We start from the raw sequence: 24,964 nt of genomic DNA, 5'->3' as shown, positions 1-24,964 counted from the left end.
AAACCTGGGTGCAGTGTGGCATATCAATGAAGATTCTAAATTCCCTTAAAAAGTAAGGAATAATCTTTATCTTTACAGTACATTTATGTAACAGTCTGGAAGAACAGTGCTCATCTAAATTGAAAAAATAGTCAAAGCAGTTGCCTGTAATGTTGCTCCAGTGTTGATGCTACGTCCTGAGAAAATGTTTGCCATTTGCTTTTAGACACAAGTGTTCATCCATAGAAGCACAGATTATCTTGGACCAATCCAATCCTTTAAGGCAGATCATAATTGAATGTTCTCCCTAGACGAAGTACCCCTTTTTTTTTGTTCTTAAAAGGATGTGACCAAATTTTGTTGTTGTGTTTTTTAATTTTAAATTTTTTTTTTTTGAGGTTAAATACGTTTTCTCTATCGGCTCCATTGGGGGACACAGACCATCGGTATATGCTACTGTCTCTAGGAGGCTTGACACAATGGCAACAGAAAAGTCAGCTCCTCCCAGCAGGGTATATCTGCCTCCAGGCAACTGAGCTAATCAGTTTTAGCATAGTGTCTAAGGAGGAAGCCGCTGGTCTGGGTTCTCCCCAGACCAGGTCACAATTTTATTTTTATTTTTTCAAGTTTAGGTACACTTAGATTTTTATTTCCCTTTTCTTTTCTTTTTTCAGGTGGGGACTCTGGAAAATAGCGTTCACTGTTTTCCCATTTGCGATTGAGGGGGCACAGGCTTCGTGGATGTACTGTAAACCACCTCTCGTCAACGGTCAGCCCCTGGGGTTGTACCTCATGGGTCGGGGTCCCCCAATTTTCCCTGCTCGTCTCGCTGTTACTGCCCAGCATGATGCAGGTGACAAAAGCTGACTGAAGACTCCATTATGTAAGTTCTTCAGACTGAGGTGAGTATTCCCCACCCCCCTTTCTTACAGATTAGGGGACTTCCAACCTCTGGAGACCCCCAGTTTTTGGCCCACTATTTATCACTTGGGCCATTCTGCACAGAGCAATGGGGGCATGTTTAGGAAGGACTGTGGGTCCTCCCTTACTTTATTGGGAGACATAATTCAGTGGTGTGCTACTTTACACTGGTGCCAGCGTTTTCTCCCCAGCTCCTTCCCTCAGCAGCTGCGGCTGCTTACTTTCACTTCATGCTAGTGCCGGCTCAGCCGACCGCAGCTCGCGCCCTGACTTAGTTTTTCCGTCGGCAGCTTAGTGGGCTGCCGGCGGTGTGTTACCTGCTCCCTTCCTCTGTCGCTCGCATGTGCGATCGCATATGTGCTCAGCACTGGGAGTGGGCCACATTATCCCCATGCGGGCTCTGCACGGACTTTAACTCCGCCCGCCCACGGCCTTTGCGGGCTCAGAGGGGTTTCCCTGGCCCAATCGGAGGCGTTTTTTTCTTCACAGGCCTCTCTGTTCATGTGTGGACAGCCTCTCAGCCTCTCTGTGTGGCTCGCGCTATCGCTGTGGCGCTATCGCTGTGGCGCTGGCGCGCGCTCTCTCGCTGTGGCGCACTGCCTTTTGCCACAGGCAACCTGGTAGCCCTCTGCCACTCCATGTGGCTTAAAGCCTGGGATGCGGACGCCGCCTCCAAGAAGTCTCTAACTGAACTTCCCTTTGTTTGTTCTTGGGTTTTTTGGCAAGCTCCTAGATGAGATTATCTCAGAGGCGACGGGCAGAGTTCCTTATTGCCTCAGAATAAGGCTCTCAGTACTAATTCCTGTCGGAAGTCCTCCTCTTTCTGGTCCTTTAGGACTTTTGGTCCCAATAACTGGTCCAGGCCTACCTGCGTGGGAGAGAAGGCTCCATCCTTCCAGACCCTTCCCTCCTGGAAATCTGATAACAGTTCTGTCCGCTTTGCAGCCAAATCGAGCACCTGCAAATCTACCTCTGCCTTAAGGGATGCCCCCTGCTGCGGATTTTTCTCGGGTGGGAGCTCGTCTTGTAATCTTCCGAGATGCTTGGTCCATGCACGTTCAGGACTCATGGGTCAGGGACGTGGTAACAAACGGGTACAGGATCGAATTTGCCTCCCTTCCAAGGGATTGCTTTTTTCTTTCCCGGGGACACCAAGTAATCAAGTAAAGTCCTGCCTCTCTCCTACCCTGGGGTTCCAGTTCGACACGGCCGCTGCCCGTGTTCGACTCCTGCCGGACAAGCGGCTGACTCTCTTGTCAGGAGTCTGATTACTTCGGAACCCTGCCCCAGTTTCCATTCGCCTTTGCATGAAAATCCTATGCCTGATGGTGGCGGCCATGGAGGTCGTGCCCTTTGCCCAGTTTCATTACCGTCCTCTTCAACTGGCGATTCTTTCCCGCTGGGACAGGTCTCCACTGTCTCTCGACCGCAAGGTTGTTCTCTCTCGACTGTCTCGTCAGTCCCTTCTATGGTGGCTTCGCTCTCCCCTGCTTCTTCAAAGGTGCTCCTTCCTGCCCCTCCACTGGCAAGTTGTCACGACTGATGCCAGTCGGTCAGGTTGGGGAGGTGTTTTCAGGGACCGGACGGTTCAGGGTCTTTGGTCTCCCCAAGAAGCCCTTCTCCCCATCAACATATTGGAACTGAGGGTAATCTATCTTTGCCTGCTTCATTGGGAGCTGCTCCTTCAGGCACTCGCAGCTCAGCGGCTATGGCCGAGGTAACCAAAATTCTCCTTTGGGCAGAACTCAGATCTCCGGCCATCTCAGCAATTTACATTCCGGGAGTGCACAACTGAGAAGCGGATTTTCTCAGCCGGTCCTCAGCCGACCCCGGCAAGTGGTCCCTGCATCCGGAGGTGTTTTTCAGAGATCTGCAGCTTCTGGGGAACTCCAGACGTGGACCTCTTCGTGTCCTGCCACAACCACATAGTTCCTCCTTTGTGTCAAAGTCCCAGGACCCCTTGGCTTTAGCTGGGGATGCCCTGGTGATCCCTTGGTCGGGCTTTGTCCTACTCTTTCTTTTCCCTCCCCTCCCTCTCAATCCCAGAGTACTGAGGAAACTCAAGGCAAAGGACGTTCCCGGCATCCTCGTGGCCCAGACAGGCCCCGGAGGGCGTGGTACGCCAACTTAGTCAGGCTCCTGGACCACGCACCGCTGCACCTCCCACCTTGTGCACACCTCCTATCCCAAGGTCCCCTGTGCCACCCCAATTTACTGTCGCTGCATTTGATGGTTGAGATCGTGCTTTTAAGGGCCTGTGGTTTCTCTCCCCAGGTGATTTGCACCATGATTAGGGCGCACAAGCCCTCCTCTGCAAAGATTTACCACTGTACCTGGCGGCCTTATTTTCATTGGTGCGAAGCTCAGTCTTTTTTTCCGGTCGTGTTTTCCTTTCATTTTTGCAGTCGGGGCTGGAAAAAGGGTTTGCTCTCAGCTCCCTTAAAGATCAAGTTTCGTCCCTTTCAGTTCTTATTCAACGTCCTCTGGCATCCAATTCTCATGTCTGGACCTTCCTTCAGGGCGTGGCACATGCTGCTCCCCCTTTGGACTTAAACTTGGTCTTAAGTGCCCTGCAAGGCGCTCCCTTTGAAGCTCTCAAGGACAGTCCTCTATGCCTCCTTTCCTGGAAGGTGGCTTTCCTTATTGCTATTACCTCTATTAGGAGAGTGTCAGCGCTGGCGGCTCTCTCCTGCCATTCTTCCTTCCTGGTTGTACACCAGGACAAAGTTGTTTTCCGTCCAAGTCAGTCCTTCTTACCTAAGCTGGTTTCAGCATTTCATCTCAATGAGGACATCGTCCTACCATCCTTTTGTCCGGCCCCTTCTCATCCCAGGGAAGGTTTGCTCCACAAACTTGATGTGGTGAGGGCTGTTAGGACCTATCTGTCACTTCTTCCTTTCGGCAGAGTGACTCCTTTTTCGTTCTTACGGAAGGCTGTCGTAAAGGACAACCTGCTTCTAAGGCCACCATTTTTGGTGAATCCGATCGGCTATTTCGGAAGCTTGGAGAAGATCCCACCCTTTAGGGTTTTGGCTCATTCCACCCGTTCTGTCAGGGCATCCTGGGCCCTCCGCAACAAGGCTTTTGGCCTCGCAGATCTGTATAGCGGCCACTTGGTCGTCTTTGCACACTTTCACAAGGTTTTACCAGATTCATACCTTTGCGTCAGCTGATGCTAGTCTGGGCCGTAAAGTGTTGCAGGCAGCGGCGGTCCAGTTGTCCACCTGACTGATTTCCTTGCCCACCCAAGGGACGGCTTCGGTACGTCCCATGGTCTGTGTCGCCCAATGGAGCCGCTAGAGAAAAGGTGATTTTTATGCTTACCGTAAAATCTTTCTCGAAGGATCCATTGGGGGACACAGCTCTTGCCCTTTTTTTCTGGTGTTCCTATTTCAGTTATCTGTCCGAGGGTGTGTTCAGTTACTTTTTCTTCTGGTTTCTCGGACAGTTTGTGGTTTTTCTATTGACCTGTCTGTCTTCTCCTATTGCTCTGGGACTAAAACTGATTAGCTCAGTTGCCTGGAGGCGGGTATACCCTGCTGGGAGGAGCCGACTTTTCTGTTGCCATAGTGCCAAGCCTCCTAGAGACAGAAGCATATACCCATGGTCTTTGTCCCCCAATGGATCCTTCGAGAGAGATTTTATGGTAAGCATACAAATCTCGTTTTCACTTTTTTATATTTTTGTATTTTTATTTTTTTTTAAATGTGGTCACAAAATATGAAAAGTAAAAAAAAAAATATATCGTTATATTTCCCACACTTCACCAGCAGAGGTAACATGAGGAATCTGGTGAAAACAATTGACATACTGCAAAATGTGGCCTTACCCGTCTGCACCTTTCTCTTGTGTCTGTATGCAAAAAGAGAGTGGGAGGGGAATTTTTTTAGTTTTTTCAATTCCAGTAGGCAGAGCATTTTTTGGTGATTTGAAGAATGGTAAAGTACAGACTACCAAAAGTCTCTCTCACACTTCTGCTCTAACGTTGCAGCTGTGTTAAATATTTGATATATATATACACACATATACATTAGAGACACACACACACACACACACTCACATATTCGGGCTGCACAATTTGGGAAAATGTCAATTGCGATCATGGAGTAAAAAAATATTGCACTTTCGATATGCAATTTTGATCTAATAAACAAATGGTGAAATCCCTTCTATTTCATGTCCAATCCCCTCTCTTCATATATGCAGAGTCTAAAGGGTTAATGCCGGACAGCCCTTGGATCAGTGATGTTCGGCATTAACCAGTATGAAGCGAACTCAGCTCCTGAGCTCGCTTCATACACCTGCCGCACGCCTAAGCTATTTATTAACAGCAAAAATGAACGTTAGTGCCGCTTTGGTTTTCAAGATACTGCGCCGCTCGATATGCTTAAACCCCGCCCACTTTACACCCCATGTTAAATTTTTAAATCAAATACACCATTTGTTTGTGCTGTGCTTGTGCTGTTTTTTTTTTTTCCGCAAAAAATTTAAGTTTGTGATGCTTTAGTTTCCGAGATAATGTGCGCTAGATTTTCTGGTCCCATTTGGTGTTTAAACTGTACACACCGGCAGAGAAAGTGTTAAACCTGTGGGTCCCGGTTACTATGGGCAGCCAGGACCCACGGCTAATGCCATTAAAGTTGATCGCGGCATCTAAAATGAAAGTGAAACTGTCCTGGGAGCTCAGCAGAGCTGATCGGCACTATCGCAACGTAATTGCAATGTCTTGATCAGCTTACTGGATGACAAGAGGGTCCTCATCTGCCTCTTCGTCATCGGTTTGGCCATCTGCTGCTCCAAGCCTGATAATTATATGCATTGATCAGCATATGCAATCAGAAGATTGCATGTTATAGCCTCCTGTAGGGGCTAAAAAAATGAATTAAACCCTTCCCTATTAAAAGTATAAATCACCCCCCCCCTCCCTTTTCCCATATTTAAATAAAATAATGTAATATAAAATAAAAATCTTATGTGGTACCGCTGCGTGCGTAATTTCCTAAAAAAAATTATAAGGTTAGCTTGACCGCACTGTCGATAGCATACACATAAAAAATACCAAAGTCCAAAACTGTGCATCAAAAAGTCCCATCAAAACAAAATGGTACCGATAAACTACAGACCACGGCACAAAAAATGAGCCCTCATATAGCCCTGTAAACGGAAAAATTTAAAAGTTATAAGGGGCAGAAAACTATTTTAAACATAAAAAAAACTACATGGACCAAAATTTGGAAGTGGTAAAATGAAATAAAACCTACCTAAATTGGGTATCCTTGTAACCATATGGACCTACAGAATAAAGATAAGGTGTTATTTTTACTGAAAATTGCACTGTGTAGAAATGGAAGCCCCCAAAAGTTAAAAATTGAATTTTTTAAATTCAATTTCACCCCACAAATATATTTTTGGGTATTTTGAGGTAGATTTTGTTATTTAAATGATTGTCATTACAATGTACAATTGGAGGAGCAAAAAACAAGCTCTTATATGGGTCTGTAGGTGCAAAATTGAAAGCGGTATGATTTTTTAGGAGGAAAAAACTAAAGTGCAAAAACTAAAATTGGCCTGGACATTAACCCTTTGAGGATCAAGGGGTGTATTTGTCCCATATTTTTAATTGCATGTATCAGGCGAATAAAAACATTTGACAAATATGTCCCTTGGTCCTCAAAGGGTTAAGGTGAAAATGGGCTTGGTCCTTTAGGGGGTTAGGACCAGGCCAATTTTTGTTTTTGCCCTTTAGTTTTTTCCTCCTACTAAAAATCATACCACTTTCATTTTTGCACCTACAGACCCATGTAAGGGCTTTTTTTTTTTTTTGGCACCACCAATTGTACTTTGTAATATCAATCATTTAATAATGAAATCTACCGCAAAACCAAAATATATATATATTTGGGGGATGACATTGAAAAACAAAACGAGAGAGCAATAATATATAGATGTGGGTGCTATACATCATACTACCAAAAAACAGCTGTCACTGGAAACAAGATGCACTCCACTAGATTTACAACAATATCTTTATTGGTACAAAACAGCAGATCAAGTTAACAGAAATATTAAAACCATTTAAAAGGCTCCTAAAGAGCCACAACACGGCCTCAGAGCAGGGCCATGACCCCCTGCTCCGGATAAATGACCCCGTCCTACTGAAGATGTAATATTAATAAATGGTGTCGGCTCAATGTGGCTACAAAAGACAAAATTAGGGCACAGTAAACACCACAATAATGTAACTTAAAGAATAATTCTATCTAGAATGCAATGATAACCTATAATACTGCCCTATTGCCTATTACCCGGAGCAGGGGGTCATGGCCCTGCTCTGAGGCTGTGTTGTGGCTCTTTAGGAGCCTTTTAAATGGTTTTAATATTTCTGTTAACTTGATCTGCTGTTTTGTACCAATAAATATATTGTTGTAAATCTAGTGGAGTGCATCTTGTTTCCAGTGACAGCAGTTTTTTGGTAGTATTGAAAAATGACATTTTGTAAGTTTTGGGGGGTTTCCGTTTCTACACAGTACAGCTTTCGGTAAAAATTACACCTGATCTTCTCTAGGTCCATACGGTTACAATGATACCCAATTTAGGTAGGTTTTATTTTACTACTTAAAAGGGATACTTTTTTGTGCTGTGGTCTGTAGTTTTTTTTCCGTACAATTTTTTTTTTTTTTTTTAAGACTTCTTGATTGCTTTTCTTATTTTTTTTATGTTATATGTACAGTGGGGATCAAAAGTTTGTGCACCCCAGGTAAAATTTGTATTAATGTGCATAAAGAAGCCAAGGAAAGATGGAAAAATCTCCAAAAGGCATCAAATTACAGATTAGGCATTCTTATAATATCTTAACAAAAGTTAGAAGATGATCCACCATTTACACTTTCAAAATAACAGAAAACCAAAAAATGGTGTCTGCAAAAGTTTGGGCACCCTGCAGAATTTATAGCATGCACTGCCCCCTTTGCAAAGCTGAGACCTGCCTGTGTCATGGATTGTTCTCAATCATCTGGGAAGACCAGGTGATGTCAATCTCAAAGGTTTTAAATGCCCAGACTCATCTGACCTTGCCCCAACAATCAGCACCATGGGTTCTTCTAAGCAGTTGTCTAGAAATCTGAAACTGAAAATAGGTGACGCTCACAAAGCTGTAAAAGGCTATAAGATAATAGCAAAACGTTTTCAGATGTCAATATCCTCTGTTCGGAATGTAGTTAAGAAACGGCAGTCATCAGGAACATTGGAAGCTAAAGCAAGATCTGGAAGACCAAGAAAAATATCAGACAGAACAGCTCGCAGGATTGTGAGAAAAACAATTCAAAGCCCACATTTGACTGCACAATCCCTCCAAAAAGATTTCACACTGGAGTTGTGGTACACTATTCCACTATAAAGAGATACTTGTACAAATATGGTCTTCATGGAATAGTCATCGGAAGAAAACCTCTTTTACGTCCTCACAACAAAAATCAGCGTTTGAAATTGGCAAATGAACATATATGCAAGCCTGATGCATTTTGGAAACCAGTTCTGTGGACCGATGAGGTTAATGTTGAACTTTTTGGCCGGAATGAGCAAAGGTACGTTTGGAGAAGAAGGGGAACAGAATTAAATGAAAAGAACCTCTGTCCAACTGTAAAGCCTGGGGGTGGATCAATCATGCTTTGGAGTTGTATTGCAGCCAGTGGCACAGGGAACACCTCACGAGTAGAAGGAAAAATGGATTCAATAAAATTTCTGCAAATTTTGGATGTAATCCACAGTAGATTACATCAAGAAGCATAAACTGAAGGTTTGGCCATGGCCTTCATAATCTCCTGACCTCAACATAATTGAAAATCTATGGATAGACCTTAAAAGAGCAGTGCGTGACAGACAGCCCAGAAATCTCAAAGAACTGGAAGACTTTTGTAAGGAAGAATGGGCAAAGATACCTTTAAACAAGAATTGAAAGACTCTTGGCTGGCTACAAAAAGCATTTACAAGCTGTGATACTTGCCAAAGGGGGCAGTACAAGATATTAACTTTGCAGGGTGCCCAAACTTTTGAGGACACCAATTTTTTTTGTTTTGTTATTTTGAAAGTGTAAATGATGGAAATAAAATCTCTTTTGTTGACATAGTGTAAGAATGTCTAATCTGTAATTTTATGCCTTTTTGGAGATTTTTCAATCTTTCCTTGGCTTCTTTATGCACATTAATACAAATTTTTACCTGGGGTGCCCAAACTTTTGATCCCCACTATAGTGACCAAAAATGCATTGGTATTTTTATATGTGCATGCCATCGACCGTGATGTTTAGCTAACCTTATATTTTAATAGTTCAGACATTTATGCATGCAGCGCTACCACATATGATTATTTTTTACATTTTATTTAACCCCTTAAGGACCAAGCCCATTTTCACCTGAAGGACCATGCTAATTTAATTTTTGCGTTTTTAGTTTTTTCCTCCTCGCCTTCTAAAATCCATAACTCTTACATTTTTTTTTCCATGTACAGACCCATGAAGGGCTTGTTTTTTGCGTGACCAATTGTACTTTGTAATGAAACCTCTTATTTTACCATAGAATGTATGGAGAACCCGAACAAATATTTTTTAGGGAGGAAATTTAAATGAAAACCACAATTTTGCACATTTTGAAGTTTTTTTTTTTTGTTTTCGCACCGAACACTTTACGGTAGAAATGACATGTATACTTCTGTGGGTCAATACAATTAAAATGATACCCATGGCTAGATACTTTAATATTTTTGTATAGCTTAACCCCTTAAGGACGCAGGACGTAAATGTACGTCCTGGTGCAGTGGTACTTAACGCACCAGGACGTACATTTACGTCCTGTGCATAACCGCGGGCATCGGAGCGATGCCCGTGTCATGCGTGGCTGATCCCGGCTGCTGATCGCAGCCAGGGACCCGCCGGCAATGGCCGACTCCCGCGATCTCGCGGGCGTCCGCCATTAACTCCCCTTTTTTTAATACATTTTATTTAAAAAAATGTATTGAGTTTTGTAAATGCAAATGTGGTATCAAAAAAAAGTACAGATCATGGTGCAAAAAATGAGCCCCCATACCGCCGCTTATACGGAAAAATAAAAAAGTTAGAGGTCATCAAAATAAAGGGATTATAAACGTACTAATTTGGTTAAAAAGTTAGATTTTTTTTTTTTAAGCGCAACAATAATAGAAAAGTATGTAATAATGGGTATAATTTTAATCGTATTGACCCTTAGAATAAAGAACACACGTCATTTTAACCATAAATTGTACGGCGTGAAAACGAAACCTTCCAAAATTAGCAAAATTGCGTTTTTCGTTTTAATTTCCCCACAAAAAGTGTTTTCTGGTTGCGCCATACATTTTATGATATAATGAGTTATGTCATTACAAAGGACAACTGGTCGCGCAAAAAACAAGCCCTCATACTAGTTTGTGAATGTAAATATAAGAGTTATGATTTTTAGAAGGCGAGGAGGAAAAAATGAAAACGTAAAAATAAAATTGTCTGAGTCCTTAAGGCCAAAATGGGCTGAGTCCTTAAGGGGTTAAAAAAAAATATAAAACTTTTTGTACAAAATCAGTAATCTTAAAGTGCCCTATTTTGTCCACCTATAACTTTTTTTCATTTTTCCGTATATAGGGCGATATGAGGGCTCAATTCTTCGCGCCATCATCTGTACTTTTTATTGATACCACATTTGCATATATAAAACTTTTTTAGATAATTTTTTATTAAGTTTTTAAACACATGTCTAAAGACATTATTTAATTGCTAATACTGTTAAGTGCTATGCATAGGACATAGCTGATAATACTGATCAGTGCTATCTTCTGCTCAATCTCAGACCAGAGCAGGAGACGGATGGATGCAGGTGATAGGATCGCCGTGGCAGCGCCGCAGGCGATCCGATCATCTATTTTTTTATGTGCACATTGCAGCAGATGCTGTGATCTGTACAGATCACGGCATCTGAGGGGTTAATGGTGGACATCCGCGCGATCGCGGATGTCGGCCATTACCGGCAGGTCCACGGAACCTGGGGTGTATGACACGAGCACCGCTCCGATGCTCACGGTCATACACAGAACATAAATGTATGTCCTGGTAAGCGAAGTACCGCCAAGCCGGGACGTACATTTAAGTCAGTGGTCGCTAAGGGTTTAACCTGTTGGGGACAGAGGGCGTACCTGTACGCCCTTCGCTAACTGCATTTCTATAACGTGGCGCAACGTGTCATAGTGGGTCGGGCCCGGCCTCTAACAACGGCCGGGACCTGTGGCTAGTAGCGTGCAGCGCTGATCGTGGTGCCATGCGCTATTAACCCTTTAGACACAGCGTTCAAAGTTGAACGCTGCATCTAAAGTGAAAGCAAAATTCACCGAATGACATACATATATATAGATAGATAGAGACTCTGAGACTCTATTTTATTAATTTTATTTAGTAAGAGAGAGGGAGAAGACTGTATAGTGGTGCAGGCAGCAAGATGGATCCTGGTCACTGGTCCCAAATGGAGACAAGCAAAAGACTGCTGCAGCAGTGAAAAAATGTGGTAGCTTTAATCCATTACAGGGATTTGGAATTCCTATCGCCTGACGCCCGGGACTAGCTGTTTTGGGCGCCAGGCAGGTGAATTTGTCCGGCCCGTAGCTCGGCTTCGGCCAAGCAGGGCTGGACGTGACAAGTGCGGTGGCGATCTGCAGTTTGTATGGAACGGGCTCCCGACTCCTGCCCGCTCCATACTCTGCAGCCTGTGTCCTCCGAAGCAGAGCAGGGGAGATGAGAAGCTGTGTACAGTATTTCTCTTCTCTCCCCTGCTCTGCAGACGTGTGGGGGGAGATGAGGGGTCGTGTCTTATTTCTCCCCGTGCAGACCTGCATCCTCTGCCTTCACTCCCCCCTTCGGAGAGCTGAGGGGAAGAGGTGCGTCTGCACGGGGAGATGCATGCGGCGCTCTGCAGTATGTATGGAGCGGGCTCGGGATTCCTGACCACTCCATACTCTGCAGCCCCCAGCTGTTCTCAGTAGCCCGGGGCCGCCGCTAATAGCCAGCCAGGTTAATGGCCGCGGCTGGCTTTTAACCCTTTAGATCGCCGCTGTCAAAGCTGACAGCGGCGTCTAAAGGGATATGTGAATGCTCCCTGGTGGGCTAGTGGGGTGGATCGCCCCATCCCCCCCCCCGCAGCGCGATCGCAGGGGGGCGATCCACTATGGAGGTAGCCGGAGGGCTTGCCTCTGTTCCCTGCAGTCCCGCTCTGTCATTGATAGAGCCTGGCTGGACCAGGCTCTATCAATGGATCACAGAGCACACAGATTAATAGAGTTCAATAGAACTCTATTCATCTGTCTGAGGAATCTGATTCCTCCTAGAAGTGTAATAAAGTGTAAAAAAAAAAAAAAATAAAAAATAAAAAAAATTTAATAAAAATAAGTTTTAATAAAAGTTTGAAAGACACACATTAACCTAGTGGTCTTCAAACTGTGCCCCTCCAGATGTTACAAAACTACAATTCCCAGCATGCTAGGACAGCCGTTGGCTGTCCGGGCATGCTGGGAGTTGTAGTTTTGCAACATCTGGAGGGCCAGTTTGAAGACCACTGCATTAACATGTTAAAAGTTCAAATCACCCCCTTTTCCTATATAAAAACATGCAAACATAATAAAAATAAACATATTTGCTATCGTTTCGTGCGTAATTTTACAACCTATTAAAATATAACATTATGTATCCCATATGGTAAATGTAAAAAAAAAAAAAAACACAGATTTGCAATTTTTATAATATCCCAGAAAAAAAAGTTAAAAAGCGATTAACCTCTTCAGGACATAGGGCGTATGGATACGCCCTGAATCCCGAGTCCTTAAGGACCGAGGGCGTATCCATACGCCCGTGGGAATTCCGGCCCCCACCGCTAGCCGGTTGGGGACCGGAGCCGGATGCCTGCTGAAATCGTTCAGCAGGCATCCCGGCATATCGCCCAGGGGGGTCATTATGCCCCCCCATGTCGGCGATCGCCGCAGATCGCTGGACAATTCAGTCCAGCGATCTGCGGCGATTCCGGGTCAATCGGGTCTCCGGTGACCCGGTGACCCGGAATTACTGGCTGTTCGGGGCCGTCTCTGACGGCCCCGAACAGCCAGAGCCTGCAGGGGTGAGGTGGCACTGGTGCCACCTCACGATCGCCCTGATTCGTCGGCCGGATTACCGGCCGACCAATCAGGGCGCCTGCTGCGGGTGTCACTCCCGCACCCGCTCCGCCCCTCTTCCGGAGGACGTGAGCGGGTGCGGGAAGACGACCCCCGGTGCTGGGGACCCCGATTCCCCGGCGCCCCTGTTGGGATCGGGGCCCCAGGAGCAGCTGCGGCGGCGGAGACGATGAGGGACTGACCTGCAGCGTCTGGATCATTGGAGGTGAGTGACAGCCTCCTGCTGTTGCTGAGCAACAGCTCCCAGCATGCAAAAAGGGCATGCTGGGAGCTGTAGTTATGCAACAGCAGGAGGCAGACCACCACAACTCCCAGCATTCCCTTATGGGCATGCTGGGACTTATGGTTTTGCAACAGCTGGAGGCACATTCTTTCTATGGAAAAGTGTACCTTCAGCTGTTGTATAACTACAACTCCCAGCTTGCACAAACAGCTAAAGTGCATGCTGGGAGTTGTAGTGGTGCATCTGCTGGTTGCATAACTACAACTCCCAGCATGCCCGTTGGCTGTCGGTGACTGCTGAGAGTTGTAGTTTTGCAACAGCTGAAAGCACACTGGTTGTGAAACTCAGTTTTTTTTTTACCTAACTCAGTGTTTCACGACCGGTGTGCCTCCAGCTGTTGCAAACTACAACTCTCAGCAGTCACCGTACACCATGCACCGTACATGCTGGGAGTTGTAGTTTTGCAACAGCTGGAGGCACACTGGTTGTGAAACACTGAGTTAGGTCACAAACTCAGTGATACATAACCAGTGTGCCTACAGTTGTTGCAAAACTGCAACTCTCAGCAGTCACCGACAGCCAACGGGCATGCTGGGAGTTGTAGTTATGCAACAGCTGGATGTCCCCCCCCCCCCCCCCCCAATGTGAACGTACAGGGTACACTCACATGGGCGGAGGTTTACAGTAAGTATCGGGCTGCAAATTTGAGCTGCCGCAAACTTTCTGCTGCAGCTCAAATTGCCAGCGAGAAACTACTGTGAACCCTCCGCCCGTGCGACTGTACCCTAAACACACTACACTACACTAACACAAAAAATAAAATAAAAAGTAAAAAACACTACATATACACATACCCCTACACAGCCCCCCTCCCCTCCCCAATAAAAATGAAAAACGTCTGGTACACCACTGTTTCCAGAACGGAGCCTCCAGCTGTTGCAAAACAACTCCCAGTATTGTCGGACAGCCGTTGACTGTCCAGGCATGCTGGGAGTTTTGCAACAGCTGGAGGCACCCTGTTAGGGGTATTCTACGCCAGTGATTCCCAATGTCCACCCCTATGCAATCCCTAATTTAGGCCTCAAATGCGCATGGCGCTCTCACTTTGGAGCCCTGTCGTATTTCAAGGCAACAGTTTAGGGTCACATATGGGGTATCGCCGTACTCGGGAGAAATTGTGTTACAAATTTTGGGGGGTATTTTCTGCTTTTACCCTTTTTAAAAATGTAAAATTTTTGGGAAAACAAGCATTTTAGGTAAAAAAAAAAAATTATTTTACATATGCAAAAGTCGTGAAACACCTGTGGGGTATAAAGGTTCACTTAACCCCTTGTTACGTTCCCCGAGGGGTCTAGTTTCCAAAATGGTATGCCATGTGGTTTTTTTTTTGCTATCCTGGCACCATAGGGGCTTCCTAAATGCGGCATGCCCCCAGAGCAAAATTTGCGTTCAAAAAGCCAAATGTGACTCCTTCTCTTCTGAGACCTGTAGTGCGCCAGCAGAGCACTTTTCACCCCCATATGGGGTGTTTTCTGAATCGGGAGAAATTGGGCTTCAAATTTTTAGGGGTATTTTCTGCTATTACCCTTTTTAAAAATAAATTTTTTTGGGGAAAACAAGCAATTTAGGTAAAATTTTTTATTTATTTTTTACATTTGCAAAAGTCGTGAAACACCTGTGGGGTATTAAGGTTCACTTTATCCCATGTTACATTCCCCGAGGGGTCTAGTTTCCAAAATGGTATGCCATGTGGTTTTTTTTTTTGCTGTTCTGGCACCATAAGGGCTTCCTAAAGGTAACATGCCCCCCAAAAACCATTTCAGAAAAACGTACTCTCCAAAATCCCCTTGTCGCTCCTTCCCTTCTGAGCCCTCTACTGCGCCCGCCGAACACTTTACATAGACATATGAGGTATGTGCTTACTCGAGAGAAATTGGGCTACAAATACAAGTAAAAATTTTGTCCTTTTACCCCTTGTAAAAATTCAAAAATTGGGTCTACAAGAACATGTGAGTGTAAAAAATGAAGATTGTGAATTTTCTCCTTCACTTTGCTGCTATTCGTGTGAAACACCTAAAGGGTTAAAACGCTGACTGAATGTCATTTTGAATACTTTGGGGGGTGTAGTTTTTATAATGGGGTCATTTATGGGGTATTTCTAATATGAAGACCCTTCAAATCCACTTCAAACCTGAACTGGTCCCTGAAAAATACTGGGTTTGAAAATTTTGTGAAAAATCGGAAAATTGCTGCTGACCGTTGAAGCCCTCTGGTGTCTTCCAAAAGTAAAAACACGTCAATTTTATGATGCAAACATAAAGTAGACATATTGTATATGTGAACCAAAAAAAAATGCATTCGTAATATCCATTTTCCTTACAAGCAGAAAGCTTCAAAGTTAGAAAAATGCTAAATTTTCAAATTTTTCATCAAATTTACGGATTTTTCACCAAAAAAGGATGCAAGTATCGACAAAAATTTACCACTATGTTAAAGTAGAATATGTCACGAAAAAAAAATCTCGGAATCAGAATGATAACTAAAAGCATTCCAGAGTTATTAATGTTTAAAGTGACAGTGGTCAGATGTGCAAAAAACGCTCCGGTCCTTAAGGCCAAAATGGGCTCCGTCCTGAAGGGGTTAAAAAGTCAGATCAATACCAAAATTTTACCGATACAAAAAACAGATTATGGCGCAAAAAATGAGCCCTCATACAGCCTGGTATGCGGAAAAAAATAAAGCTACAGGGGTTAAAAAATGGCAATTAAAAAAATTAGAAAAAGTTCAGAATTAGTAAAACATAACGTAAACTATACAAATCTGGTATCTCTGTAATCAGACGGCCTAAAGTATAAAACTAACATGTTATCTGACCACAAGGTAAATGGCGTAGAAAAGAAAACCACACCACCAAATTTGCAAAATTATCTTTTACTATCTCAATTTCACTTCCCTTAATAAAAAAAAAAAAACACATACATATACATACATGTGTGTGTGTGTATGTATATGTGTGTGTGTATATATATATGTGTATATATATGTGTGTGTATATATATATATATATATATATATATATATATATATATATATATATATATATATATATATATATATATATAATATATATATACACATAGTTAGTACGGTCGAAAAAAGACATATGTCCATCAAGTTCAACCAGGGAATTAAGGGGTAGGGGTGTGGCGCGATATTGGGGAAGGGATGAGATTTTATATTTCTTCATAAGCATTAATCTTATTTTGTTCCAGGAATGTATCTAATCCTGTTTTAAAGCTGTTAATTGTTCCTGCTGTGACCAGTTCCTGAGGTAGACTGTTCCATAAGTTCACAGTTCTCATGGTAAAGAAGGCGTGTCGCCCCTTGAGACTAAACTTTTTCTTCTCCAGACGGAGGGAGTGCCCCCTCGTCCTTTGGGGGGGTTTAACCTGGAACAGTTTTTCTCCATATTTTTTGTATGGGCCATTAATATACTTATATACGTTTATCATATCCCCCCTTAAACGTCTCTTCTCAAGACTAAACAATTGTAACTCCTTTAATCGCTCCTCATAGCTAAGATGTTCCATTCCCCATATTAGTTTAGTCGCGCGTCTCTGCACCCTTTCCAACTCCGCAGTGTCCCTTTTATGGACAGGTGCCCAAAACTGAACAGCATATTCCAGGTAAGGCCGTACCAATGATTTATAAAGGGGGAGTATTATGTCCCTGTCCCTTGAGTCCATGCCTCTTTTGATACATGACAATATCCTGCCGGCTTTGGAAGCAGCAGCCTGACATTGCATGCTATTCTGTAGTCTGTGATCTACAAGTACACCCAGATCCTTCTCTCTACAAGTGCCACAATAGAATCCTACACCAGATAAACGGTGTGGATGTGTAACAATTAGAATACAATACAGGAATATGGGTGCACTACTGTGGTAGATGTATACAATGACATTGGCTATCCCTCAACACTGATGTTAAAATTGAGACATTCGCCAGTGTATCCTTCTATTCTCGATTCTATTGTGGCACTTGAAGTCCGCTGCAGGCATCCTCCATTGTATGCATTTTTATGCTGGGGATCGCCCTTAGCAACGGACTACAAGGGCAGGATCTGCTCCCCCCAGTATAAATGCACAACCGCATTTGGGGTTGAGCACCTCCAGCCATTTGAGACCACGTTTTTTTGTTGTTTGTGTAAGTATATATATATGTATATATATATGTGTATATATATGTATGTGTGTGTGTGTGTGTATATATATATATATGTGTGTGTGTGTATATGTATATGTATATGTATGTATATATATATATATATATATATATATATATATATATATATATATATATATATATATATATATATATATATATATATATATAATATTATGTATGTATGTGTTTTTTTTTTTTTGCTGGGAGTTGTAGTTTTGAAACCTCCGAAGGTCCGCAGGTTGAAGACCACTGCGGCCTTCGACATCATCCAGCCCCCTCTCACCCCCCTTTAGTTCTGTACAGTACTCACCTCCGCTCGGCGCTGGTCCGGTGCTGCAGGACTGTCCGGAGAGGAGGTGGTCCGGTGGGATAGTGGTTCCGGGCTGCTATCTTCACCGGGGAGGCCTCTTCTAAGCGCTTCGGGGCCGGCCCCAGAATAGTCACGTTGCCTTGACAACGACGCAGAGGTACGTTCATTGCCAACGTACTTCTGCGTCATTGTCAAGGCAACTCCTCTATTCCGGGCCCGCAGCCCGGAGAAGACGCGCCCCCAGTGAAGATAGCAGCCCGAAACCACTATCCCACCGGACGACCTCCTCTCCGGACAGTCCTGCAGCACCGGACCAGCGCCGAGTGGAGGTGAGTACTGTACAGAACTAAAGGGGGGTGAGAGGGGGCTGGATGATGTCGAAGGCCGCAGTGGTCTTCAACCTGCGGACCTCCGGAGGTTTCAAAACTACAACTCCCAGAAAGCCCGGACAGCCGGTGGCTGCCCGGGCTTGCTGAGAGTTGTAGTTTTGAAACCTCTGGAGGTCTGCAGGTTGAAGACCACTGAGGGTGGATGATGAAGGGTGGGTGTGGGATGATGAAGGGGGGGTGTGGGATGATTACAAGGGGATGATGAAGAGGGTGGGGATGATGACAAGGGGATGATGAAGGGGGGATGTGTGGGATAAGGGGATGATGACAGGTGATGATGATGAGGGTCTGGATGATGACAGGTGGGGATGATGATGAGGATGTTAATGACGGGTCTGGATGATGACAGGGGGGGATGATGTATTTCCCACCCTAGGCTTATACTCGAGTCAATAACTTTTCCTGGGATTTTGGGTTGAATTTAGGGGTCTCGGCTTATACTCGGGTCGGCTTATACTCGCGTATATACGGTAGTTTTTTTTTTTTGTTCAGAGAATGTTATTGAAAATTTAAAAGGTATCCTTATAGTAGGTAGTTATGGCTATTATAGGCCGAGGAGGAAAAAATTTGAACGTAAAAGCGAAAATTGGCCCGGACAAGTGGATCGTCATGAGGGACAAGTAAATTTTGCCCCTGGACAAGTACCGTATTTATCGGCGTATAACACGCACTTTTTAGGCAAAAATGTTTAGCCTAAAGTCTACCTGCGTGTTATACGCCGATAAGCCGCCACAGTTTAATGATTTAAAGCGGGCGCTTTAAATCAATGAACTGCAGCGGCTTTGCAGGTGCAGAGACAGCAAGCGCTGCCGGCTTCTCTGCCCCTGCCTGCCCTGGGGTCTAGAGTCCTGCTGCCGGTCCTTCTCTCCACCTGGCTATCGGCGCTGCTGCCCGTTCTCTCCCCCTGACTATCGGTGCCGGCGCCCCATTGCCGGCGCCGATAGCCAGGGGGAGAGAAGCAGCGCTGCCCTGTTGCCTCCCCCCCCATCCTCGGTTGCATAATTACCTGTTGCTGGGGTTGGGTCCGCGCTGCTTCATGCCTCCGGTGTGCGTCCCCTGCGTCCTTGCTATGCGCTGCGCTGCGCGGCGCATGACGTCAGTGCGCCGTGCAGTGCATAACAACGACGCAGGGGCCGCACACCGGAGGCCTGAAGCAGCGCGGACCCGACCCCGGCAACAGGTAATTATGCAACCGGGGATAGTGGGAGGCAACGGGTGCCGCTGCCCCTCCTTTTCCCCCTGGCTGTCGGTGCCGCTTCTCTCCCCCTAGCTATCGGCGCCGGCAATGGTGCGCCGGCACCAATAGTCGGGGAGAGAACGGGCAGCGGCGCCGATAGCCAGCGGGAGAGAAGCGGCGGCAGCAGGGCTCTGGACCCCAGGAAAGGCAGGGGCAGAGAAGCGGGCAGCGACTGCCTCTCTCCCCCTGCCTTTCCTGGGGGTGTATCGGGGTATACACGCGTGCACACACACACCCTCATTTTACCATGGATATTGGGGTAAAAAAGTTTTTTACCCCAATATCCTTGGTAAAATGAGGGTGCGTGTTATAGGCCGGTGCGTGGTATACCCCAATAAATACGGTAGTTTTTTATAAAATTTCCACACCACTCCATTAGGAAATACACAGATGCAACGTTTCAGCTGCCAGTGCAGCCTTTTTCAAGCATACAGAGTGACTGAACAAACCAGTATGTTTGTGGTATTCAATTACAATCAGTGTTACACAACATCAAATATCAATATAAAAATATTAAATACAAACATCATAAAAAGTGCAAGTGCTGGAATGTGCAATAAGGACAATACATAGTTTGTCTAGATAATAGTGATTAATGTTACAATGTTAGTTAAAAACAATGGTAAAAAAACAGCTTGATTACAAATATATTAATATTAAAAACACCTGGAAGGCAAGCAGTAGCGGAGGGGCGCTAACCTGTACCTGCTGTAAACATGGCAATTCCACGCCACTTCGGCGTGTGAACAAAACAGAGGCTGCTTGGCAGCCCCTATGGAGAAGAGGAGTTCACTTATCAGAACATCAAAACATAGTCACAGGGGTCCCATCGGAGAAAGGATTCGCAATGCGCCATCTGTAATACGAGCAAACACATCAAGTGAACATAATTGCGCATGTGCGCTGTATATAGTCCGTGTGTAGGAAAGGTCCATGGCTGTGTGGTTGTCTGTAGCAACGGGTTTATAACAAAGTATGTCTGTGGGAAAAGGAAATGTGAATGAAGAGAAAGTGAAAAAAAAAAATAAAAGGCAGTAGGAAGAGAAAAGTAGTTTATGTATACGCATATACACAAATAATCACATGCATATACATACACAGGCACATCTAAAAAAAAGCTGTGAATATAAATATAGGTAAATAGTAGAAGAATATTGATAGCCAAAATAAATTAAAAGAAAAAAAATGAGGAAAAAAATAAGATCATAGAAGAATAATAAAGTAAAATAAAAAAAGTAGAGATGGATAGAAATAAAAATTAATAATCCTAAAAATTAAAGAAAAATATAGGCATAGCAAAAATAAAACGAGTAATAAATGTTTTTATTTGTTGCTGTATCACAGCGGTTTTCCGATCTGGATTCCTAATGTTAAACAATCAATGGTCAAGTAGTGGTAGCTCAGTGTTGGGTGACTGTTCCGACCTGTGCTAGCATCCGCCGCACTGGTCTGAATCACTGCTAATAGACAAGATGCTGTATCGCACCCAGGCTACCAGTCAGATGGCACCCAACACCTGCTGGCTAATTATATAATCACCCCATACACACCTGTTCAAACACATATAAGCCGACCCGAGTATAAGCCGAGACCCCTAATTTCAACCCAAAATCCCAGGAAAAGTTACTGACTCGAGTATAAGCCTAGGGTGGGAAATACATCATCCCCCCCCCCCCCCCCCCCCTGTCATCATCCAGACCCGTCATTAACATCCTCATTATCATCCCCTTGTCATCATCCCACACATCCCCCCCTTCATCATCCCCTTATCATCCCCTTACAGGGGTGTGGAAATTTAAAAAAAAACTACTTGTCCAAGGGACTAAAGCGGAACACAATCTACTTGTCCCTCAAGAAAATCCACTTGTCCTGGTAGATAAAATAATTTCAACCAAAATAGTCTGATCCCCCCCCACTAGACCACCAGGGATGGATATAAGATCCTTTAGACACTGCTGACAGCGGTGATCTAATGGTTTAATAGGTGATCGCAGTATGCCAGGATATTAGAGGCGGGAGAGCTGTAGCTCCTTTTATGCCGAGACAAGCCCAGAAAAGTCTAGATATAACTTTTTGATCACCTTATAAAAAATTTCTCATATGAAGTGACCAAAAATGAGCAATTCTGGACTATTCGTTACATTTACACCGTTCATCATACGGTTTAATTAACATCATATTTTAATAGTCTGGACATTTCCACATGCAGCGATACCACTTATGTTTATTTTTGTACATTATTTTTATTTAAAGAAAATTGGAAACTTTTATTAGGAAAGGGGCTTATTCACATATATACGCACTTTATGAAATATTTTAATCACTAGTTTTCATTCTCAATAGGGACTTATGTGTTACTGGGGGGTGTTCTGCGTCTCCAGTTTATATGGTGCATTTTGTGTCAGAAAATGCTGGAAGTTGCATTTAGTTAGTAGATAACTACAACTCCCAGCATGCCCTGATACAGTCTATGGTTGTGTGGGTATTGCAGCATGTTGCACTGTATAGTAGTACAGTTAAGGTTATTGTGTAACATGCTGGGAGTTGTAGTTTTGGTTTGTGTCAGCTGCAGAGCCATAGTCTGTGTCAAGGAATACTGGGAATTACAGTTAGTAACTACAACACCCAGCATGCCCTGATGCAGCCTATAGCTCTGCAGCTGACCCGAACCAAAACTACAACTCCCAGCATGTTACACTTTATTGTTCTACAGTTTAGGTTATGGTCCAACATGCTGGAAGTTGTAGTTTTGGTTCGTGCGTGTTTGCGTGCATCCGTGGGGCTCTTGGTTGGCGGGTGAGCATGAAGGGGGTGGGATTCTGGGGGTGTAATTTAGTGCGGGTGCCACTAAAAATAAATAAAATTAGATGGCACAACTGCCCTAATGCCCGACGTGACAGTCCGCTCCTATACAAAACATTCATGCATACACATATCATACATGCACCAGCCACTGCCCCATATACATACATACACACGCGCGCGCGCACACACACACACACACACACACACACACACACACACACACACACACACACACCCGCCACTGCCCCCCCCACATCATACATTACATACACACATACACACATACTCACACCATACATACACCTGCCGCTGCCCACCCCACATCATACATCATACACATCACACTTAGACATTATTCACACATAGACATCATACACACATTATACATTACATACACATCACACACAGACATCATACACACATCATACATTACATACACACATACACTCACACCATACATACACCTGCCGCTGCCCACCCCACATCATACATCACATACATACACATCACACTTAGACATTATACACACATCATACATTACATACACATCACACATAGACATCATACACACATTATACATTACATACACATCACACACAGACATCATACACACATCATACATTACATCCACTCACACCATACATATACACGCACATACACTCACACCCTACATACACCTGCCGCTGCCCACCCCACATCATACATCACATACATACACATCACACTTAGACATTATACACACATCATACATTACATACACATCACACATAGACATCATACACACATACACTCACACCATACATATCCACCAGTGTTTCCCAACCAGGGTGCCTCCAGCTGTTGCAAAACTACAACTCCCAGCATGCCCAGGGCATGCTGGGAGTTGTAGTTTTGCAACAGCTGGAGGCACCCTGGTTGGGAAACACTGATATACACCATACATATGCACACATCATACATACACCTGCCGCTGCCCCCCCATCATACATTACATACACATCACACATACACTCACACCCTACATATACAACCACCCTTTCTGCCGCTGCCGTCTGCATTCTCGGCCTCCTCACCTGAGCCGCCATGAGTGGACATCAGAGCTGTAGTCCCGGCCGGTGTGAGGCGAGATTTCCGTCCTCCTTCTCCCCCCCCCTGCTCTGTGTTGTCCCCGTGCAAACAAGCAACTGCCCCGTGGTGGATTAGGTCCTGTGGAGACAGATCAGGGGAGGGGGAGGGATAGAGCTGTGTGCGGGGGATGGAGCTGTGCATGGAGCTGTGCTTGTCCTCTCTCTCTCTCACCCTGCTGTCTTCTGAGCTGCATCCTCAATCCTCCGGGAGGGGAGATAAGGGGGCTCTGCAGTCAGCTGGAGGCCGCCGCCCCCTCCATACACTCTGAGTGCTGGTGTGAGGTGGAGACTTCCATCGGCTCCTGCACCTCACACCGACATTAAAGAAAAATAAGGGGGGCGTCTGTCTGTCCCTGCTAGCCCGATACAGGGCTAAATCTATAAACAATTCACCTGCCCGGTGCCCAAAACTACTTGTCCCGGGCGTCGGGCTATAGGATTTCCACATCCCTGCCCTTATCATCCCACACATCCCCCCTTCATCATCCCCTTGTCGTCATCCCACACATCCCCCTTCATCATCCCCTTATCATCCCGCACATCCCCCCTTCATCATCCCCTTATCATCCCGCACATCCCCCCTTCATCATCCCCTTATCATCCCACACATCCCCCCTTCATCATCCCCTTGTCATCATTCCACACCCCCCCCTTCATCATCCTCTTCTCATCATTCGCCCTCAGTGGTCTTCAACCTGCGGACCTCCAGAGGTTTCAAAACTACAACTCCCAGCAAGCCCGGGCAGCCATCGGCTGTCCGGGCTTGCTGGGAGTTGTAGTTTTGAAACCTCCGGAGGTCCGCAGGTTGAAGACCACTGCGGCATTCGACATCATCCAGCCCCCTCTCACCCCCTTTAGTTCTGAGTACTCACCTCCGCTCGGCGCTGGTCCGGTCCTGCAGGGCTGTCCGGTGAGTAGGTGGTCCGGTGGGATAGTGGTTCCGGGCTGCTATCTTCACTGAGGGCGCCTCTTCTCCGCGCTTCCGGCCCGGAATAGAGGCGTTGCCTTGACAACGACGCAGAAGTACGTTGGCAATGAACGCACCTCTGCATCGTTGTCAAGGCAACGTGACTATTCTGAGGCCGGGCCCGAAGCGCTTAGAAGAGGCCTCCCCGGTGAAGATAGCAGCCCGGAACCACTATCCCACCGGACCACCTCCTCACCGGACAGTCCTGCAGGACCGGACCAGCGCCGAGCGGAGGTGAGTACTGTACAGAACTAAAGGGGGTGAGAGGGGGCTGGATGATGTTGAAGGCCGCAGTGGTCTTCAACCTGCGGACCTCCGGAGGTTTCAAAACTACAACTCCCAGCAAGCCCGGACAGCCGATGGCTGCCCGGGCTTGCTGGGAGTTGTAGTTTTGAAACCTCTGGAGGTCCGCAGGTTGAAGACCACTGCGGGTGGGGGAGTTCACTCGAGTATAAGCCGAGGGGGGTGTTTTCAGCACGAAAAATCGAGCTGAAAAACTCGGCTTATACTCGAGTATATACGGTAATATCCAAGTAAGGTCAATGTTTTTCCAAACATAAAAGATA

General features: G+C 45.1%; 1 protein-coding gene across 1 annotated transcript in view; it reads left to right on the top strand.

Annotated features, from left to right (window-relative positions):
- The window catches only part of DDX46 (DEAD-box helicase 46), a gene marked incomplete in the record, with an annotated part of 414,922 nt that overhangs the window by 50,993 nt on the left and 338,965 nt on the right, over positions 1-24,964 (top strand). The window contains 1 exon segment of the mRNA XM_056516636.1: positions 1-52. Coding sequence (XP_056372611.1) covers positions 1-52 — 52 coding nt within the window.

The sequence above is a fragment of the Hyla sarda genome, chromosome 4 (assembly GCF_029499605.1).
Source record: "Hyla sarda isolate aHylSar1 chromosome 4, aHylSar1.hap1, whole genome shotgun sequence".
Lineage (NCBI taxonomy): Eukaryota > Metazoa > Chordata > Amphibia > Anura > Hylidae > Hyla > Hyla sarda.
Note: the sequence above shows the minus strand (reverse complement) of the source record. Positions and strands in the feature narration are given on the sequence as shown.